Below are 15,149 nucleotides of genomic sequence, written 5' to 3' on the forward strand. Positions count from 1 at the left end.
GAGTTTGTCAATCAATCAGAGGACGGCGACGAGCTGCGCGCACTTTCATTGGGCAACCGAGATGCCAATCAGGGCAATGCCCTCCCATTGGATTCCCGCTTCCGTCCGTCATACTGCCATCCCTCTCCCATTGGCGGAGCTGTCCCTCCATCACCGCGCCCCATTGCTCGGCGTCGTCGTCGATCAACAAGTCGGCGCTAGCTGATTGGTCAATGCTCAACATCCTCGCCGCGGATTGGCCACAGTGCGCGCGAGCCGGGCGGGGATTGGGCAGTAGGCCGCAGAGAGGGCGGGTCGCGCAGGGCGGTGCCCGGGCAGCCCCGCAGGAGGAAGATGGCGCCGTGAGGGGGTCGGAGCCGCCGCCGCCGCCGCCGCCCCGGCCGGTCTGTGCGGGCCCGCGGCGGGGCCGGGCGCGCCGGGGCGGGAGCTGTTGCGTGGGGGGAGCGGTGGAGCCGGCACGGCCGGGCCAGGAAGGGGCACGCTGCCTCCGCGGCCCGCCTCGGCCCGCCCAAGCCTTGCGCTGAGCGGGCGGGCGGCGCTTCCGGGGCCCGGGTGGGGGCGGGCCCGGCTCCTCGTCCCGCCTCCCCGGGGAGCGCCGCCGCCGCCGCCGCCGCCGCCGGGCGGGGGGGGGTTGGGGGGCGGACCCCGGTAGTGGCGGGAGGAGGCGGGGGGGGGGTCGGTGGTTGGAGCCTCGAGGCGGCTGTCGGTGGCTGTCGGTGCCCGCGTCCCGAGGGGTTGGCCAGGCTGGGATCGCCCGGGGCGGGTGAGGGGTGCCGGGGTAACGCGGTGTGTTCCCCTCGGAGCGAGTTCAGGTGGCTGTTTGTCGAATGAGCCGCTCGATTTCCTGATCTTGGGGTGTGCGTTCACGGCGCAGGAGCTCCGTGCTCTCGGTACGCACGGGTCGGTGCGGCTGGGGCCACTTTTTTTCCCTGGGGCTGTGCTTCCCTTCGCGACTCAGAGCGCTGTTGCTGTGCTGAGTTCTTTTAGGGGCCTCTGAGTGATCCTCGTGCCCCAGGAACTGATTGAAACAAAACTGCAGTGAGTTGATGGGCTCTCTCGAGTTGGCTTAAGCAGAAAGTTAGGCTCGTGTTTTCTCCCCCAGAAGAGGAAGCTTTGGCTGCTGTCCTTCAGTGTGCACGGAGCAGCCCTGCATTACAAAGCACCGTGCATCAGGTTACAGTGGAAAAGCTGCCCGGGCTGCCAGTGCCCATCTCTGAGCACGACAGTGATTCTGTGCATCCATCAGGAGGAGCATTTCGGGAGCAGGTTGTGCCCTGCCTGCCTGCAAAGCGGAGCAGCGCTTCCTCTATTGGAGCTGGGGCTGTTCCACCAGCTAATTAAAGATAAGGCTGTCGTGATAAGGCTTGAAATCGCTATCTAAACCACACACAGCGTCCCCAGAGGGCGCAGGAGCTGCTGTGTGACTGTGCAGGTGCCAGCATTTGCTTTCCTGTGCCAACTCTGCTGGGCTGTGAGTTGCTGGCTGAGGAGCTGGGCTTGTCCTGGATAGGGAGGAAGAACCATTTCTCCCTTCTGCATCTCTGGTAGTTTTTTGAAGATGATGGCACTTTTTCCAAAGTAAACAGGTTTTTGTGCAAAGCAAAGGAGCTGCCTCGGAGTGAATGTACCAGTTGTGCTGTTTACATCGTTTGGAGTTGGTTTCCATGTAAAACTACAAGCAGAGACAATGGGAGAGTGGCTAGAAAAAGATGGGTTTTCTGAGTTGGTGCTCTGCAGTTGTGTTAATGGAAAGTACTCTTCCATTTGAGGCTTTCCTGGGGATGTCAGGATAGCAAACAAGGCCTGGAATTCTCCATGACTGCATGTCTAACTTGGAGCAAGGGGTGATTTTGGGATGCAGTGCAGCGAGGAGGAGCCCTGGGTGAGCACGTGGGCAGCTAAGCTGCGTGCTGTTAGTGCTGTGTCACACCTTTAGGGTGGGACACTGTCACTGCTGGACCTAGACACAAGTTGTATGAGGAAGAAACTTCTCCCCCCGTCATCAGTGGTGTTTATTTGTACGGGCTAATGGGATCTCTCTGATGTCTCTCTCTGGCCAGCTCAGCGTTGCTCTTATTTGCAGTCAGAGCTGCTAATCCTCAGCAGTGTCCTAGTTCTGCTGAAAGGGAGGGTGCAATCCTTGAACTTGGGCAGCTCTGAAAGCTCCTGGCTTTCCAGGAAGAACGTGTCCTTTTCTCTGGTTGTGAGCACCTTCCCTGCAGAATGAGTCTGGAGTGTGGATTATGCTCCCTCAACACTTCTCTGCCTTTGCAAGCTGTGAAACAAACCCTGTGTCTGATTTCTCTTGCAAGGCACTCGCTGCACTGTCAGCTCAGTCCCACTCAGCCTCACATCTCACCTTCCTGGTGTCCAGCACCCTGCCACTGCTCTCAGCCCGTCGCTGCTGGGCAGCAGAAAATCTCTTGCAGTGCTTACACAACCGCTCTCATTTTATGCATTAGGAGCTGCACAGGGCCTCGTGTCTCCCTTTCCTTGTGGCCCTGCCAGAACGTCCCATGGCTCCTGCAGCCTGGTGTCTCTGTACACACCCCAGCACAGCTGCAGCTCAGAGGTGCCCTGTGTAAATCCCAAACACACATATTCCTCAGACGGCCATAATTCCCTGTTGAAGTCAGGACATTGTCAGCAGGGGTAATAAAGGGAGTTGGAGCTTGGACAAGTTTTCCCTGGCCCCTTCTTTAGGCAAATACTGTCAAACCATTGAACCATTCAGTGGCTGCTGGATGGGAGTGAACAGGAGATTTGCCAAAGGATGTTTTGTGGATGAAATGTCTTTCTAGCCTGGAGGAGAAGATGTAACAAATAGTGAGGAATTAGGAGTCTGCCCCCCTGGCTGCACGAAGCCTTTAAAAGGAAGCCATTGTCACTGCTGTGGTGGCATGCAGAGCCATGCTCGGGCAGCAGACGTGCAGAGCAGCAGAGCTTGTGAGCTCTCTCCACATCCTTGAGGATGGAAGCAAAGCCACGGGGCAGGGAGCAGCTCCCAGGATGTCCCAGCCCTGCTCAGCCCCACCATCCTCAAAGCCCTGGAGCTGTTAGGCTCCCTGCTGTCGTTCTGCCCTCCTCCTTTCCCTGAGCTCTGCTCTGCCTGTGGTGTGCTGCCTGCTGCTGTGCTCTCCTGGCTGGCCTGTGGCTTTCCTCAGCCTCCCCAGGTCCCGCTGCCAGCGAGTGCCAGCAGCTTTGCTGTTTCCCCCAAATGACCTTTTAATTACATAATGACTTGCAAACATTCAGCACTAACAACATACCGAAATAATTGAAACGATGTTTTTCCAGCCTGGAAAAACAGGAGTCTGTACCAAAACTCCATCCTCGGAGATTCCCAAAGTCAGGAAAACAAGTGACAGGGAGACAGCGTGGGCTGGGGACTGGAGGTTGCTGGCCCCCATGGCAGGGGCTCATGTGGGGCTCTGCAGGGCAGTCAGTGGTGGTCCCTGAGGGCTGCAGGGCTCACAGCTCAGCTCGCTGCTATGCAGGGATGGCAGCAGGGGCCTTGAGCTGGTTGTGCCCTGCTGTCTGCCACTCTCTGCAGCTGGCATTTCCCTTCAGAGGTTAGCAGAGGTCTAAGGAAGGTGTGGGGAGAAGGCGGTGAGGGGGTGAGGCTTCTGTAGCCCCTTACCCAGCTGCTGCTGAGGGCACACGAGGTTCCAGGTCCTGGGTGATGGCGGGAGAGCCCCGAGCATTGAAGATCTCAGCTCTCACTGCCGACCTCACTCCTGTCTTTCTGTTTCCTCCTTGCAGATCGAGCGACAGCATGGCTGCGACTGCTGCCGTCAGCCCCAGTGAATACCTGCAGCCAGCTGCCTCTACTGCCCAGGTGAGCACAGGGAGGTGCAGGCTCCCCGCCGGACCGGGGGCTGTGCCCCAGGTGTGGGCCTGCCAGCAGCGTGCCCCACAGGAGGAGCTCTGCTTGCAAGACAGGCTGGGGAGCTGCATTCTGGACACGTTCCCAGCTCCGGTGCTCACTCCTGCCAGTGTTGTCGCTCGTGGCAGTGCTGTGTTTTCCTTAAGGACCTCTTGGGTCATGTTAGCAGCTGATTTCACAAGGTGGTCTTGGGATTAAAACAGCGTGAAGCACTCCAGGGTGTGTGTAATGGGTGTGAGCAGCAGCAGACTTGAAGGGCGTCTGCAGCTTTATGGAGGTTGTAAGAATGTAGACATGGGATTAAAAGGCAGCCAGCATCCTGATCACTAAAAGTAGGTGAGCTAAAGGCACACGTGATGTGGCTAATTAAGCAGCTCACTTAATAAGCAGTGTTTAATTAGCATGGCCTGAGTTACTTTCGATACCATGTACCCTTTCCCTCTCTGACTCAGCCTCAGTCCTGTTTGGCTTAAGACCCTGTCTCTAACGTGCCTGTCTCCTTCCTGGTTCCCAGGACTCCCAGCCGTCTCCGCTCGCCCTCCTCGCAGCAACATGTAGCAAAATTGGTCCCCCAGCAGTGGAAGCCGCCGTGACTCCTCCTGCCCCTCCTCAGCCAACGCCTCGCAAACTTGTCCCCATCAAACCTGCTCCTCTCCCTCTGGGCTCTGGTAAGAACAGCTTCGGGATCCTGTCGTCGAAAGGGAATCTCTTCCAGATCCAGGGCTCCCAGGTTGGCACCTCCTACCCCGGGGGGCAGCTGGTTTTTGCCATTCAGAACCCAACTGTCATCAGCAAAGGGACTCGCTCATCTGCAAACATCCAGTACCAGGCGGTGCCCCAGATCCAGGCCGCGGGGGGACAGACCATCCAAGTCCAGCCCAACCTCACCAACCAGATCCAAATTATTCCGGGCACAAATCAGGCCATCCTCACCCCATCCTCATCCTCACACAAGCCCGTGCCCATCAAGCCAGCTCCGGCACAGAAAAGCGGAGCTTCATCCGTGCAGGGCTCAAGCAACGTGGTCAAGTTAACCGGCGGCAGCAACGTGACTCTCACCCTGCCCGTGAACAACCTGGTGAACACCTCAGATTCGAGCACTCAGGCTCAGGTCGTTGCAGAGAGCCCCTCAAAGCCTGGCAAAAAGACTCGAAAGAAAGCCATGTCACCCAGCCAGCCCTCCGCCGTGGCCGTGGCCGAGCAGGTGGAGACAGTGTTGATAGAGACAACAGCAGAGAACATCATCCAGGCGGGGAACAACCTGCTCATCGTGCAGAGCCCGGGCTCTGGCCAGCCTGCCGTGGTGCAGCAGGTGCAGGTGGTGCAGCCCAAGCAGGAGTCACAGGTGGTGCAGATCCCACAGCAGGCCCTGCGCGTGGTCCAGGCCGCCTCGGCCACGCTCCCCACCGTCCCCCAGAAGTCCTCCCAGAACATCCAGATCCAGACGACAGAACCCACTCCTACGCAGGTACATCATCTGCTGGGATGTCCCTCTGCTCTGGTTCTACTCCGGGCCCTTCCGTGGGCTTTAAAAAGCTGAAGAGTTTCGTGAGACACATCCCCAGATTGGCGTCAGGTTCAGGCATCGTTGGCGTGGATTCTGTGATGCCTAAGAAGGGTTGGGAGTGCAGCTGCTCCCCTGTCGGGGCTTTAATAAGCCTCTCCCTGGCTGCCTCCTGTCACAGGACTTTTAGGAGCGTCGTGTCTTTGAAAGCTCTGCTGTGCTACCAGCTCAGGCTGGAATTATGCTGCCTGTCAGAAGCTTGGGAAGTCGGGGGAGGTGGAGGAGCAGGCTCACAGGCTGCAGGACCGTTGCTGGTGTTACGTTTGGAAACCAGGCTGCAAAGCCAAAGCAGCCCTCTGCTGCCATGCGAGGCCAGGACCAGTCTGCAGGAGCCCCAGAGCCTTGAGAGGCGTGGGCAGCTTCTCTGTGTTTTCCTGCAGGCCCACATTTCCGGATTTCTGGGCAGCTGTCGCAGCGGAGAGGTCCCTGTCTCATTCTTCTTCTCTCCCTCCCATCAGGTCTACTTCAAAACACCGTCGGGTGAACTGCAAACAGTGCTGCTCCACGAAGCCCCAGCCGTGACGGTGGCTCCGTCCAGCACCTCTTGCAGCAGCCCCGTGTCCCGCAGCTCCGGCACGGTGCCCAGCAGCAAGAAACCAGCAGCACGCAAGGAGCGCCCGCTGCCAAAGATCGCGCCCGCCGGAGGCGTCATCAGCTTGAGTGCAGCCCAGCTGGCAGCAGCAGCTCAGGCCATGCAGACCATCAACATCAATGGGGTGCAGGTCCAGGGCGTGCCTGTCACCATCACCAATGCTGGAGGTGGGCTGCATGCTGCGCCGCAGCGGGCAGGAGGGACAGCGGGGCGCGGATGTGGAGGACAGACAGCCCCCTCTGGCAGAGCTCTTTGCAGCTGAGATGTGGCAGCTCTGTAAACAGATGCCTTGTGTCCCTTGAGGCTGGATGTTGCTGGGTGTTAAGTGTCAGCTCTCTTGGCTGCAGGAGGCTCTGTGCGTTTCGGAGGGCGGCTCTTGGGCTGCTCTGCTGGTTGGCTGTGTCAGGGACAGTGGTTAGCACAGGCAGCTCACCTGCAGTGTTGGGCTGCACAGTCGTGCTGAGCTGAAGGACGTGGAGTCATAGTATGGCTTGGGTTGGAAGGGAACTTAAAGATCTTTAGTTCCACCTCCCCTGCCGTGGACTGGTTGGCCAGGACCCTGCCCAGACTGGCATTGAGCATCCACTCTTCTCTGGGGCAGCTGTACCAGAGCCTCACTGCCTTCTGAGTGTCCAGCGTCTCAGATTTCCCCTGATGTGTGTGCTTGCTGGCCGTGACTGACTGCTTGCTCCCGACTGCTGTGCAGGGGAAGCGAGCTGCACCCAGGGATGAATCAGGAAACACCTCTCTTTGCATCTGCCATGCTGCCAGGCAAGGATGCTGCTGCCTATGCTACCCGCAGCCCAACCAGGAGAGGTCTCTTCACACATGCAGGCTGTGTCGTGAGGCATCACCACTCCCTCAGAGCCAACCCAGCTCCTCTGTGTCTTTTCTTAAACTGGAAACAACCAGACACAGCCCTGGGCCTGAGAGCCACAGGCAGCCCGGAGCTCTTTGGCCTCCCATCAGCAGCCAGGAGCTGCACGGCCCCATTTCAGCTCCATCCTCCCCGTGCTGGCAAACTGTCCCCAGCCCAGAGCTGGCGGCAGCAGGGAGTTGAGGGGTGGAAGTTAGGTCTGAGGGAAGTTTATCTGCTTTGTGATCCAGAAAGACCTGCTGGCGTTCGGTGGTTTCTCTCCCAGCAAGAACCAGCAGGAGTCCTGACTGGGTTTTTTGCAGTTGGAAGCTGTTCTTTCTTGCTTGACTAAACAGTGTCAGCATAAAACACGGCCCGGTGTGGTTTAGTACTCCGCAGTGGCCCGCTGTCATCACTGGGGTAGCTTTTAAGGGGGTTTTTAATTGCTGCTTGGTGATGAGTGTCAGGAGATGGCACGGGCAGATACTGCTGCTGCCTGAGCCCTCTGTGAGGGGACTGGTAGGACCTGCTGGTTCCACAAGAGGAAGCTGAGCCTGATTTTCTCAAGGACGTGCTGGTCTCACGAGGGCCTGCGTGTATCGCTGTGCTGTCGGGGAGCTGCCCTGACCTTAGGCTTAGCACTTTCCCTCCCAGCATTGCACTGACACCTTTGCTCTGCCCGCATCCCCTCTCTGCAGTGTCCCCCTCTTTGCTCATCCATCAGATCCCACTCCTCCTCCTCCTCCTCCTCCTTGCCTGCTGCTCCCAGAGCTTGCTGACGCTGACCCCGTCTTCTTCTTTCCAGCCCCCATCACGGCTGCCCGGGTGCTGTGCAAGGCCCAGGCTGCCACCTCCGTGAGTGCCCGAGCGTGGAGCGGCCCTTAGGGTCCGGGGTAAGTCCCGTTTTTTTTTTGGTCAATATATTGCACGTTTTTTCAAAGTTTCTTTTTTGTTTCCTCTTTGGTCATTTCCCCACCCCGAAAGATCAAACCAAAAACTTTGAAAAACCGCACAGTATATTCAGAAAAAAAAAAAAAAGGGACTTACCAGCCCCACTCGGGGCCAGCATGTAGCAGCGGGGCCGTGGCAGTGCTGCATGTGGGGTGCTGAGACCCGGGGTGCCTGGCTGGGGTCTGTCCTGTCCCTCACACGTGGTCCTCCCCCTCTCCAGCCGCCTCTGCAGGGCTCCAGTGCACGCAGCATGGAGGCACGCTCAGCCCCTCGGGCACGGGGGGGGGCTCTCAGGGCACAACCTGACTCCCCGTTTCCCTCCGCAGGCCAGCAGCAGCTGACTGTGCAGAACGTCTCTGGCAACAATCTCACCATCAGTGGCCTGAGCCCGACCCAGATCCAGCTCCAGATGGAGCAAGCACTGTCCGGCGAGATGCAGCCTGGGGAAAAGCGACGGCGGATGGCGTGCACCTGCCCCAACTGCAAGGATGGGGAGAAGAGGTGAGCGGCGGAGGGGAGTGGGGCAGCTCAGGGTGGGGGCTCAGTGCCCACTGCAGGGCTGACACCCGCCCTGTTGCATTCCCTGCCAGGCCGGGGGACCAAGGGAAGAAGAAACACATCTGCCACATCCCCGAGTGCGGGCGGACCTTCCGCAAGACGTCTCTGCTGCGTGCTCACGTGCGCTTGCACACGGGCGAGCGTCCTTTTGTCTGCAATTGGGTCTTCTGTGGGAAACGCTTCACACGCAGCGATGAGCTGCAGCGGCACGCACGCACGCACACAGGTCTGTGGCATCCCCCCCTCCCCCCCGTGCTCCCAGGGTATCCCCCAGATCCTGACCCAAGGGCTGGGATGGTCTCAGGCCGCCACCAGCTGTCTGTGGGGTGTGGTAGAGGTGTGGGGACGGGTTGGAACGCTCACAGTGAGCACGGTGACCGATGGGGCCGCAAAACGGGGGGTGTCACCGCCTCCCTGGGAGGTCCCTGCAGCCGTGGCTGGGTGCTGTGGGGGCACCCCCCCCGACCCCCCCACCCCCCCAGCCCCTGATGGCTGCTGCTCTCCCTGCAGGCGACAAGAGATTCGAGTGCGCGCAGTGCCAGAAGCGCTTCATGCGGAGCGACCACCTGACGAAGCACTATAAAACCCACCTGATCACCAAGAACTTGTAAGGCCAGGAGCCAGCACTTGAACAAACCCCTCCGTGGGGGAGGGGGAGGGGGAAGAGGCCACAGGGTACCGACCCATCACCCCCCCCCCCCTGCTCTCACAGCACTCCAGTCTCCCCGGCTGCACTCTGAGGGCGGCCGTGTCCCCTCCAGCACAGCTCTTGGGGACGTCCTCTGCCTCCGTGTGGGCCTCGTGCAGAAGCAGCCCCTGCAGAGGGGCCAATCCCCTCGTGGGTGCTCCTGGCACAGCGGGCACGCAGGGGTTGGCACAGTGGGGGCTGCACCCTCCGGTGTGGGTGGGCCGAGAACGCCTCCGCAGCACATTCCTACTTTATATTTAAAATCTTATAAATAGTTATAAATATCTATATAAAAGCCCTTTGGAAGGTCCCTTTTTTTCTATGGAGATCGTTGCCTTACGCTCCCCCGCTCCTGATGACGAACACTGTGTATGGTGAGTGCTTCTACTTTTTCTTTTCCCCCCATCTTTATTTAATTGCTCCCTCTTCAGACCCTGCCCTCCCCCTCTCCCCTTTTTCTCCCGCATTTCTTTTCCATCAATGAAGGTTTTTCTTTCTCTCTGACGATTTCTTTCTCACTCCTTTCTGTTTCCAAGTGGCGTGGCGTTTCCCTTTGAATCTTGGGACTTTAATCTCCTTTACGTGCTCCCCCCGACCCGGACTGTGTATAGTGTACATTGTATCATAGATTATATTGCTTTTGTGTTTACCGCGTTTAAAAAAAAAAAAACAAAAATCATATGGCTTGTTATTTTTGAGCTTTTAAATTAAAACAGATCCACTTTATTTTGCAGTTGTTAACTGCCCACGGTTGTTTTCTGGATTGTGACAGATCTGTTCTAATCACCTGTAACCGGTTGGCCGCTGTGGAGGCAGCCGGGAGCTTTTCTTGCTCAATAAATTTGGTCGCCAGAGGCAAACCCCGCTCCGCCCAGCTCCTTTCCCCGCCCCGACCCCCCCTGCCCCCCCCTCCTCCGCCCCAGTCCTCCCACCGCAGGGGGGCGCTGCGCTCTGTGTGCCCCCAGGCTGGGCTGTACACTGTGGGCGGTGCTTCCGCCAGCGCGGCATCCTATTGGCTGCCTGACGGGGCGGTGGGGACAGTAGGCGGGGCAACCCTCAACTCTGCTTCCTATTGGCTCCCCGATGAGCTGCGAGGCCGGTGGGCGGTGCCCTCGCAGCGTGCCTTCTTATTGGCTCACCACCCGCCGGTAGGCGGGGCCGGCGGCAGCGCCGTACCCTATTGGCTCCCTGATGGGCGGGGCCACCCGCTGCGCGGCTCCCTATTGGCTCCACGTTGGGGGGGCGTGGCCGTAGCGGAGCGCGGGGTTCGGCGCGGCGCGGGTCGTGGCCGCTCGGCTGCCGTCGCCATGGACCTGGGACCGCTGCGGGCGGAGTACCGCGGGGACGGGGAGGTGCGGAGCGGCGGCGGAGGGCAGCGGGGGCTCAGCCCAGGCCCCCCCTCCCCCGCTCCTGACAGCGCCCCGGTGCCCGCAGGCCTTCGAGGAGCGGCACTTGGTCTCCCGGCACCCCATCGAGCAGTTCGCCGCCTGGTTCAGGGAGGCTGCGCAGTGCCCGGCGGTGGGCGAAGCCAACGCCATGTGCCTGGCGACCTGCGGCAGGTGAGTGCCGGAGGATGGGGGGGGGGGGACCGTGCCGATGGGCCTTGACCGCCCCCCACCCGCCCACCGCCGCAGGGACGGGCGGCCCTCGGCCCGCATGGTGCTGCTGAAGGGCTTCGGGCGCGACGGGTTTCGCTTCTTCACCAACGTCGAGAGCCGCAAAGGGAGGGAGCTGGTGAGCGCGGGGCAGCGGAGGGGATGGGAGCGGGGATCCCACGTGTGATGCTCACCGCTCTCCCCTGCCCCTCCCCCTCTCCGCGCTGCAGGACGCCAACCCCTTCGCTGCTGTCGTCTTCTACTGGGAGCCCCTCCACCGCCAGGTCTGTGTGTGGTGGTGGGGTGAGACCCCCCCCCCCCTTCGGGCTCTGTGAGGTTTTGGGGTTTGTGCCTTCAGGTTTGGGCTCTCCAGGTGGGATTTGGCCGCTTCTTGTTCTTCCTGCCCCGTGCAGTGGGGGCTGTAAGAAAGGAGGGAGTGGATCTGTTGGGATAGAGTGGGGGAAACGGTTTCAAACTAAAAGAGAACAAAGTGAGGGTGGTGAGGTTACCCAGAGAAGCTGCTCCATCCTCAGGGACGTTCAAGGTCAGACTGAGTGAGGCTCTGAGCATTCTGACTGAGCTGTAGGTGTCCCTGTTTGTTAGGCCAGATGACATTTAAAGGTCCCATGTCTCTTAACAACACAGAGCCCAGATTAGGCATGGGATGAGAGTGTCTGCGTGTCAGGGGCTCTGGGGGCTGCTGGGCCCCTGGGCAGCTTGTGCCCACCTATCCATGCCCTGTGCAGGTGCGGATTGAGGGCTCAGTGAAGCGGCTGTCAGAGGAGGAATCGGAGCAGTACTTCCACTCCCGCCCTAAAGGCAGCCAGATCGGGGCAGTTGTCAGCCAACAGAGCACCGTCATCCCAGACAGAGAGGTGAGCAGGGAGGTGAGACCAGCAGGGCTCCCCCAGCTGCTGAGATCCTGCCCCGATTTCAGCACCTTCCCTTTCCCTGCAGTATTTGAGGAAGAAGAACGCAGAGCTGGAGGAGCAGTACCGGGACACAACAGTGCCGATGCCGTCCTACTGGTGAGCCACACTGGTAGGGCCACCGTGGGGCCACTGTGCTTCGCAGGGCCCCTCATCACCTGCATTTCTCTCCCAGGGGAGGCTACATCCTGCAGCCAGAGGTGGTGGAGTTCTGGCAGGGCCAAACCAACCGCCTGCACGACCGCATCGTCTTTCGGCGCCCGCGGGACAGCACAGCCCCCCTGGGACACATGACACATCAGGGTGAGGACGGGTGGGTGTTCGAGCGCCTTTCCCCGTGAGGCTGCATGTTCCTGCCTGCTCTTACCCCATTGGCAGTGTTCCCTGTGCCAAATCCCCCCCCCACACACACACACATCCCCTGCTGCGTCCTGGGGGGCTGCGGCCTCACTCTCTCCTGGCGCCTCTGGGGATGCTCTGGTTCAGCCCCAGAGAAGCCTTGATCCCGCTGTGCTTGCAGCAGGCAGACAGATCAGTCCCACAGACCCTTTGCTTCCCCCTCCCGGCACGTGAATAGCAATTTCCCTTGGGGCTGGTGTTAATTAATCACGTGCATGATTGTGGGGACACCAGGAAAGGCTCTGGTGAATCCCCTGCCCTCATCCTGCCCCGCTGCTGGGTCCAATGAAGCCTCATGTTCTAGCTAGAATCATGCCTTCTGCTCAGTCAGTGCAATAACTCCTTTAATTGTGGCTCTGATATTGCTGTGAGCGTTCTGTGTGTGTTGCCAGCTGTGTGTTTCATCTCTGTGGGGCTATGGGACCCCAATCCTCGCCCCGCCTGTACTGGCACTGCTCCCTGCCTGTACATGGAAACAATAAAGATTGGAGCTGTGCAGTGTGTTCGGGTTAATCTTTACCCGGAGGAGCTGGGCTTGGCTGAGCTCCCCAGCAGAGGGTGCTGCTGGCTCAGCTGCCGTTGCTTCTGCTCTTGGGCCACGTCCCAGTGAAACCAGGCCCTGATAAACTTTGCCCTTTCCCAGCTCCACGCGTTGGTGCACTCAACCATCAGCTCTCAGGGCAGCAGTGGGGGTCTCGGCCACAGCTGGTGGGGCAGAAGGGTCCCCACATGGCTCAGCACCCTCATCCTCGTGCTGTGGTGCCGGAGCTGGGATCCCCCTGGGGTTGGGTGCAGCCTTGCAGTGGGAGGTGGCAGTAGGGCTGAGCCAGGTGGCTGTGTCTCACAGGTCCAAAGTGCTCCCCTGCCCCGGCAGCCTCGTCTGCCCCTCTGCCACCATCACACTGAGTCACACAGTCACCTCAGTTCCCTCCCTGGCTCAGTGCTGCGGTGCTCAGCAGTCTGGGGTGGGGTGGTGGCACCTTGGGGTGCTCATTGGATGTCCCAGCACGGGACTGGGGGCTCTGCTGGAGCCAGTTCTGCTCTGTGGGTGACAAACACAGCTGCTCATCCCCCTGCCCTGCGTGCCCACGCGGTGCTGTGATGGCATCACCCCACGGCCCCCCCTTCCTCCTTTCCCTTCTGGGCAGGAACCCTGCAGCCCTGCCAGCACGGGACAAAGAGCACCTTGTGAACCCGTGTCTTCAGTGTGCAAACAGCGAGGGCGGGGGCTGCTGGGAAGTGTTGGCAAAGGTTTTGTGCCACGGGAGCTGGGTTTGGGTCCCGGCTCTTGGCACGGTTCAGCTTTTACAGTCTCCACGGAGCTGCTGCTTTTCCTGGTGGCTTCAGGTACACGGCCGCACCCTGTTCTGCGGGCAGGGCAGGACCCCCTGCACAGCCATCCTGGCACCAGGGGCAGCCCCAGCACGGCCGTGGGAGCGCCTGTTGAGGCGTGTTTGTGCTGCAGTGGGGCTGGGGATTCCCTGTGCGCCGTGGGCCCCGCTGGCAGCAGATCCAGAGCTGTGCCCTGGAGCCGTCCCAGCTCCAGCAGCTCTCTGGGGTGGCCGTGCACAGGCACCACTCTCCCTTTGTTCCCAGATTTGTTTTATTCACAAAGAACAGTTGGAAGACCTCATCCTCCTCGGCTCCCTCGCCGTGCTCTGTGAGCTGCGCTCTCTTTCCAGGAGCAAAGAGCGATTCCCAGTCCTGAGCAGGAACTCAGCTCCTGCTGGGAAGCCCGGAGCCCTCCCACATCCCAATGTTCTCCTCAGCAGAGGTTCATCCTTCAGCTGCAGGGTTGGCTGCATCAAACAGTGCAAAGATCAGCACGGAGGGCTGCACGGCTCCTCGGGCTTTGGGGGCGAGCGGGGCTTTGCCCTGGTGTCACCTCTGTGTTTGCTCAGGGGAGAAGGGGTTCCAGTGGTCCCGCAGCCGAGCTGAGTCCTGAGCACCGCGTCCTGGGGTGCCCCATCCCAGCAGGACCCAGCCCAGTGCTGCTGGTGGGGTCCCCATGGCACAGTGAGGGGATGGGGTGCCCTGGGGGGGCTGTGAACCAGCGCCTGCTGGCTGCATTTAAATAGGGTTCTCACTTTTTCCTTAAATAAAGTCCTATCTGAGTCTGTTCTCCTAACAAAGTGCCAGTGGGGAGGGGGCAGCCAGCCCTGCGATGAGCCCCCCAGCTCCGTCGTGTCGGGGGATCCCAACGGGGCAGCACTGGGGGGCCATGGGGGGGGCAGGAGGGCCTCTCCCAGCCTCATTTCTCCTCCCGTTCGCTGTCTGCGCAGAGCCCGGGGTTCTCAGCGAGGGTGGGTCGCACTTTCTTCTTCTCCTTGAAGCGTCCGGAGTTGGACACCTTGACGTGCTTCCCCTTGGTGCTCTTATCCACGATCTTCTCCAGGCGGGCGGCGAAATCGGGCGTCCCCTCCTCGGCCGAACCCTCGGGGCCGTCGCTGGCGTGGACGTCGGGGCTGTCGTACAGCACCTTGGGCATGGACTTACGCTTCCTCAGGAAGGTCAGCTTCCACCAGCTGTGGCTCTCGGCCATGACTGCGGGGCACCTGGGCGGGAGGAGGCAGCGTTATGGGGCCGGGAACGGGGAAGTGGCACAGGGCGGTGTCGTGCCCCCCAGCCCCGGGGTTTCTCCCTCTGCAGTGTTGTTGTGGTTTGGGGTAGGGGTGAGCCCGGCGGGGTGGGGATTCCCAGAGCTCCAGGCCTCACCCTGCTGCAGGGCTGTGCCCACGCAGTGCCACCGCTGACCCTGCAGGTCAGACCCCGTCCCCCCCAACCCGGCTCTGGCGGCCGACAGAGCGCTGTCCCAGTGCCTCCAGTGCTGCTCTGGGGTACCAGGGGTCGTACAGACCCCAGCATGGGGGACATCGCCACGGGAAAGCCCCCAGGACAGTTTGCTGTCAGCTGGGCACGCAGCTGCAGCCATCCCACTCCCACCGTGACGCCGTACCTGCGCCTCCTGCCCCACTCAGCGGCCTGGGGGACCCCGGGGACAGCGTGGGGCCCCACACCTGCTGCTGCCCCGCTGCTCTGAGTCAAGGTGAACCCGAGAGCAAACCACTCCTGCTTGAGCAAACAGTGGGGCCGGGCCAGCACTGCACTGAATATTCATGACGGGGAAGTGG

At 60.5% G+C, this 15,149-nt stretch overlaps 3 protein-coding genes across 4 annotated transcripts; 2 read left to right on the forward strand and 1 right to left on the reverse strand.

Annotated features, from left to right (window-relative positions):
- The first annotated feature begins 302 nt into the window (after positions 1–302).
- On the forward strand, positions 303–9,063 carry SP2 (Sp2 transcription factor). Of its 2 annotated transcripts, XM_065749945.1 has the most exons (7): positions 303–383; positions 3,763–3,838; positions 4,401–5,354; positions 5,909–6,209; positions 8,176–8,350; positions 8,440–8,633; positions 8,918–9,063. In XM_065749945.1, exons 2-7 carry the CDS (start codon positions 3,776–3,778, stop codon positions 9,016–9,018), a joined length of 1,788 nt encoding a protein of 595 aa, XP_065606017.1. In that variant the 5' UTR covers positions 303–383; positions 3,763–3,775; the 3' UTR covers positions 9,019–9,063. The 2 variants fall into 2 exon arrangements, with proteins under 2 accessions (XP_065606017.1, XP_065606016.1); XM_065749944.1 differs by lacking the exon at positions 303–383 and having other exon boundaries at positions 3,421–3,838.
- Positions 9,064–10,374: 1,311 nt separating this feature from the next.
- PNPO (pyridoxamine 5'-phosphate oxidase) lies at positions 10,375–12,024 on the forward strand. Its single transcript, XM_065750030.1, has 7 exons — positions 10,375–10,447; positions 10,530–10,654; positions 10,730–10,829; positions 10,921–10,974; positions 11,437–11,565; positions 11,648–11,718; positions 11,795–12,024. The coding sequence occupies exons 1-7, from the start codon at positions 10,403–10,405 to the stop codon at positions 11,958–11,960; spliced, it is 690 nt and encodes a 229-aa protein (XP_065606102.1). The 5' UTR covers positions 10,375–10,402; the 3' UTR covers positions 11,961–12,024.
- A 1,906-nt stretch (positions 12,025–13,930) lies between these two features.
- PRR15L (proline rich 15 like) lies at positions 13,931–15,074 on the reverse strand. Its single transcript, XM_065750039.1, has 2 exons — positions 14,975–15,074; positions 13,931–14,573 (listed from the first exon to the last, which is right to left on the reverse strand). Exon 2 carries the CDS (start codon positions 14,558–14,560, stop codon positions 14,270–14,272), a length of 291 nt encoding a protein of 96 aa, XP_065606111.1. The 5' UTR covers positions 14,561–14,573; positions 14,975–15,074; the 3' UTR covers positions 13,931–14,269.
- Between the last annotated feature and the right edge of the window lie 75 nt (positions 15,075–15,149).

This window comes from Cyrtonyx montezumae, unplaced genomic scaffold, assembly GCF_038088225.1.
Source record: "Cyrtonyx montezumae isolate F1298 unplaced genomic scaffold, pur_monq_1.0 scaffold_61, whole genome shotgun sequence".
Classification (NCBI taxonomy): Eukaryota; Metazoa; Chordata; class Aves; order Galliformes; family Odontophoridae; genus Cyrtonyx; species Cyrtonyx montezumae.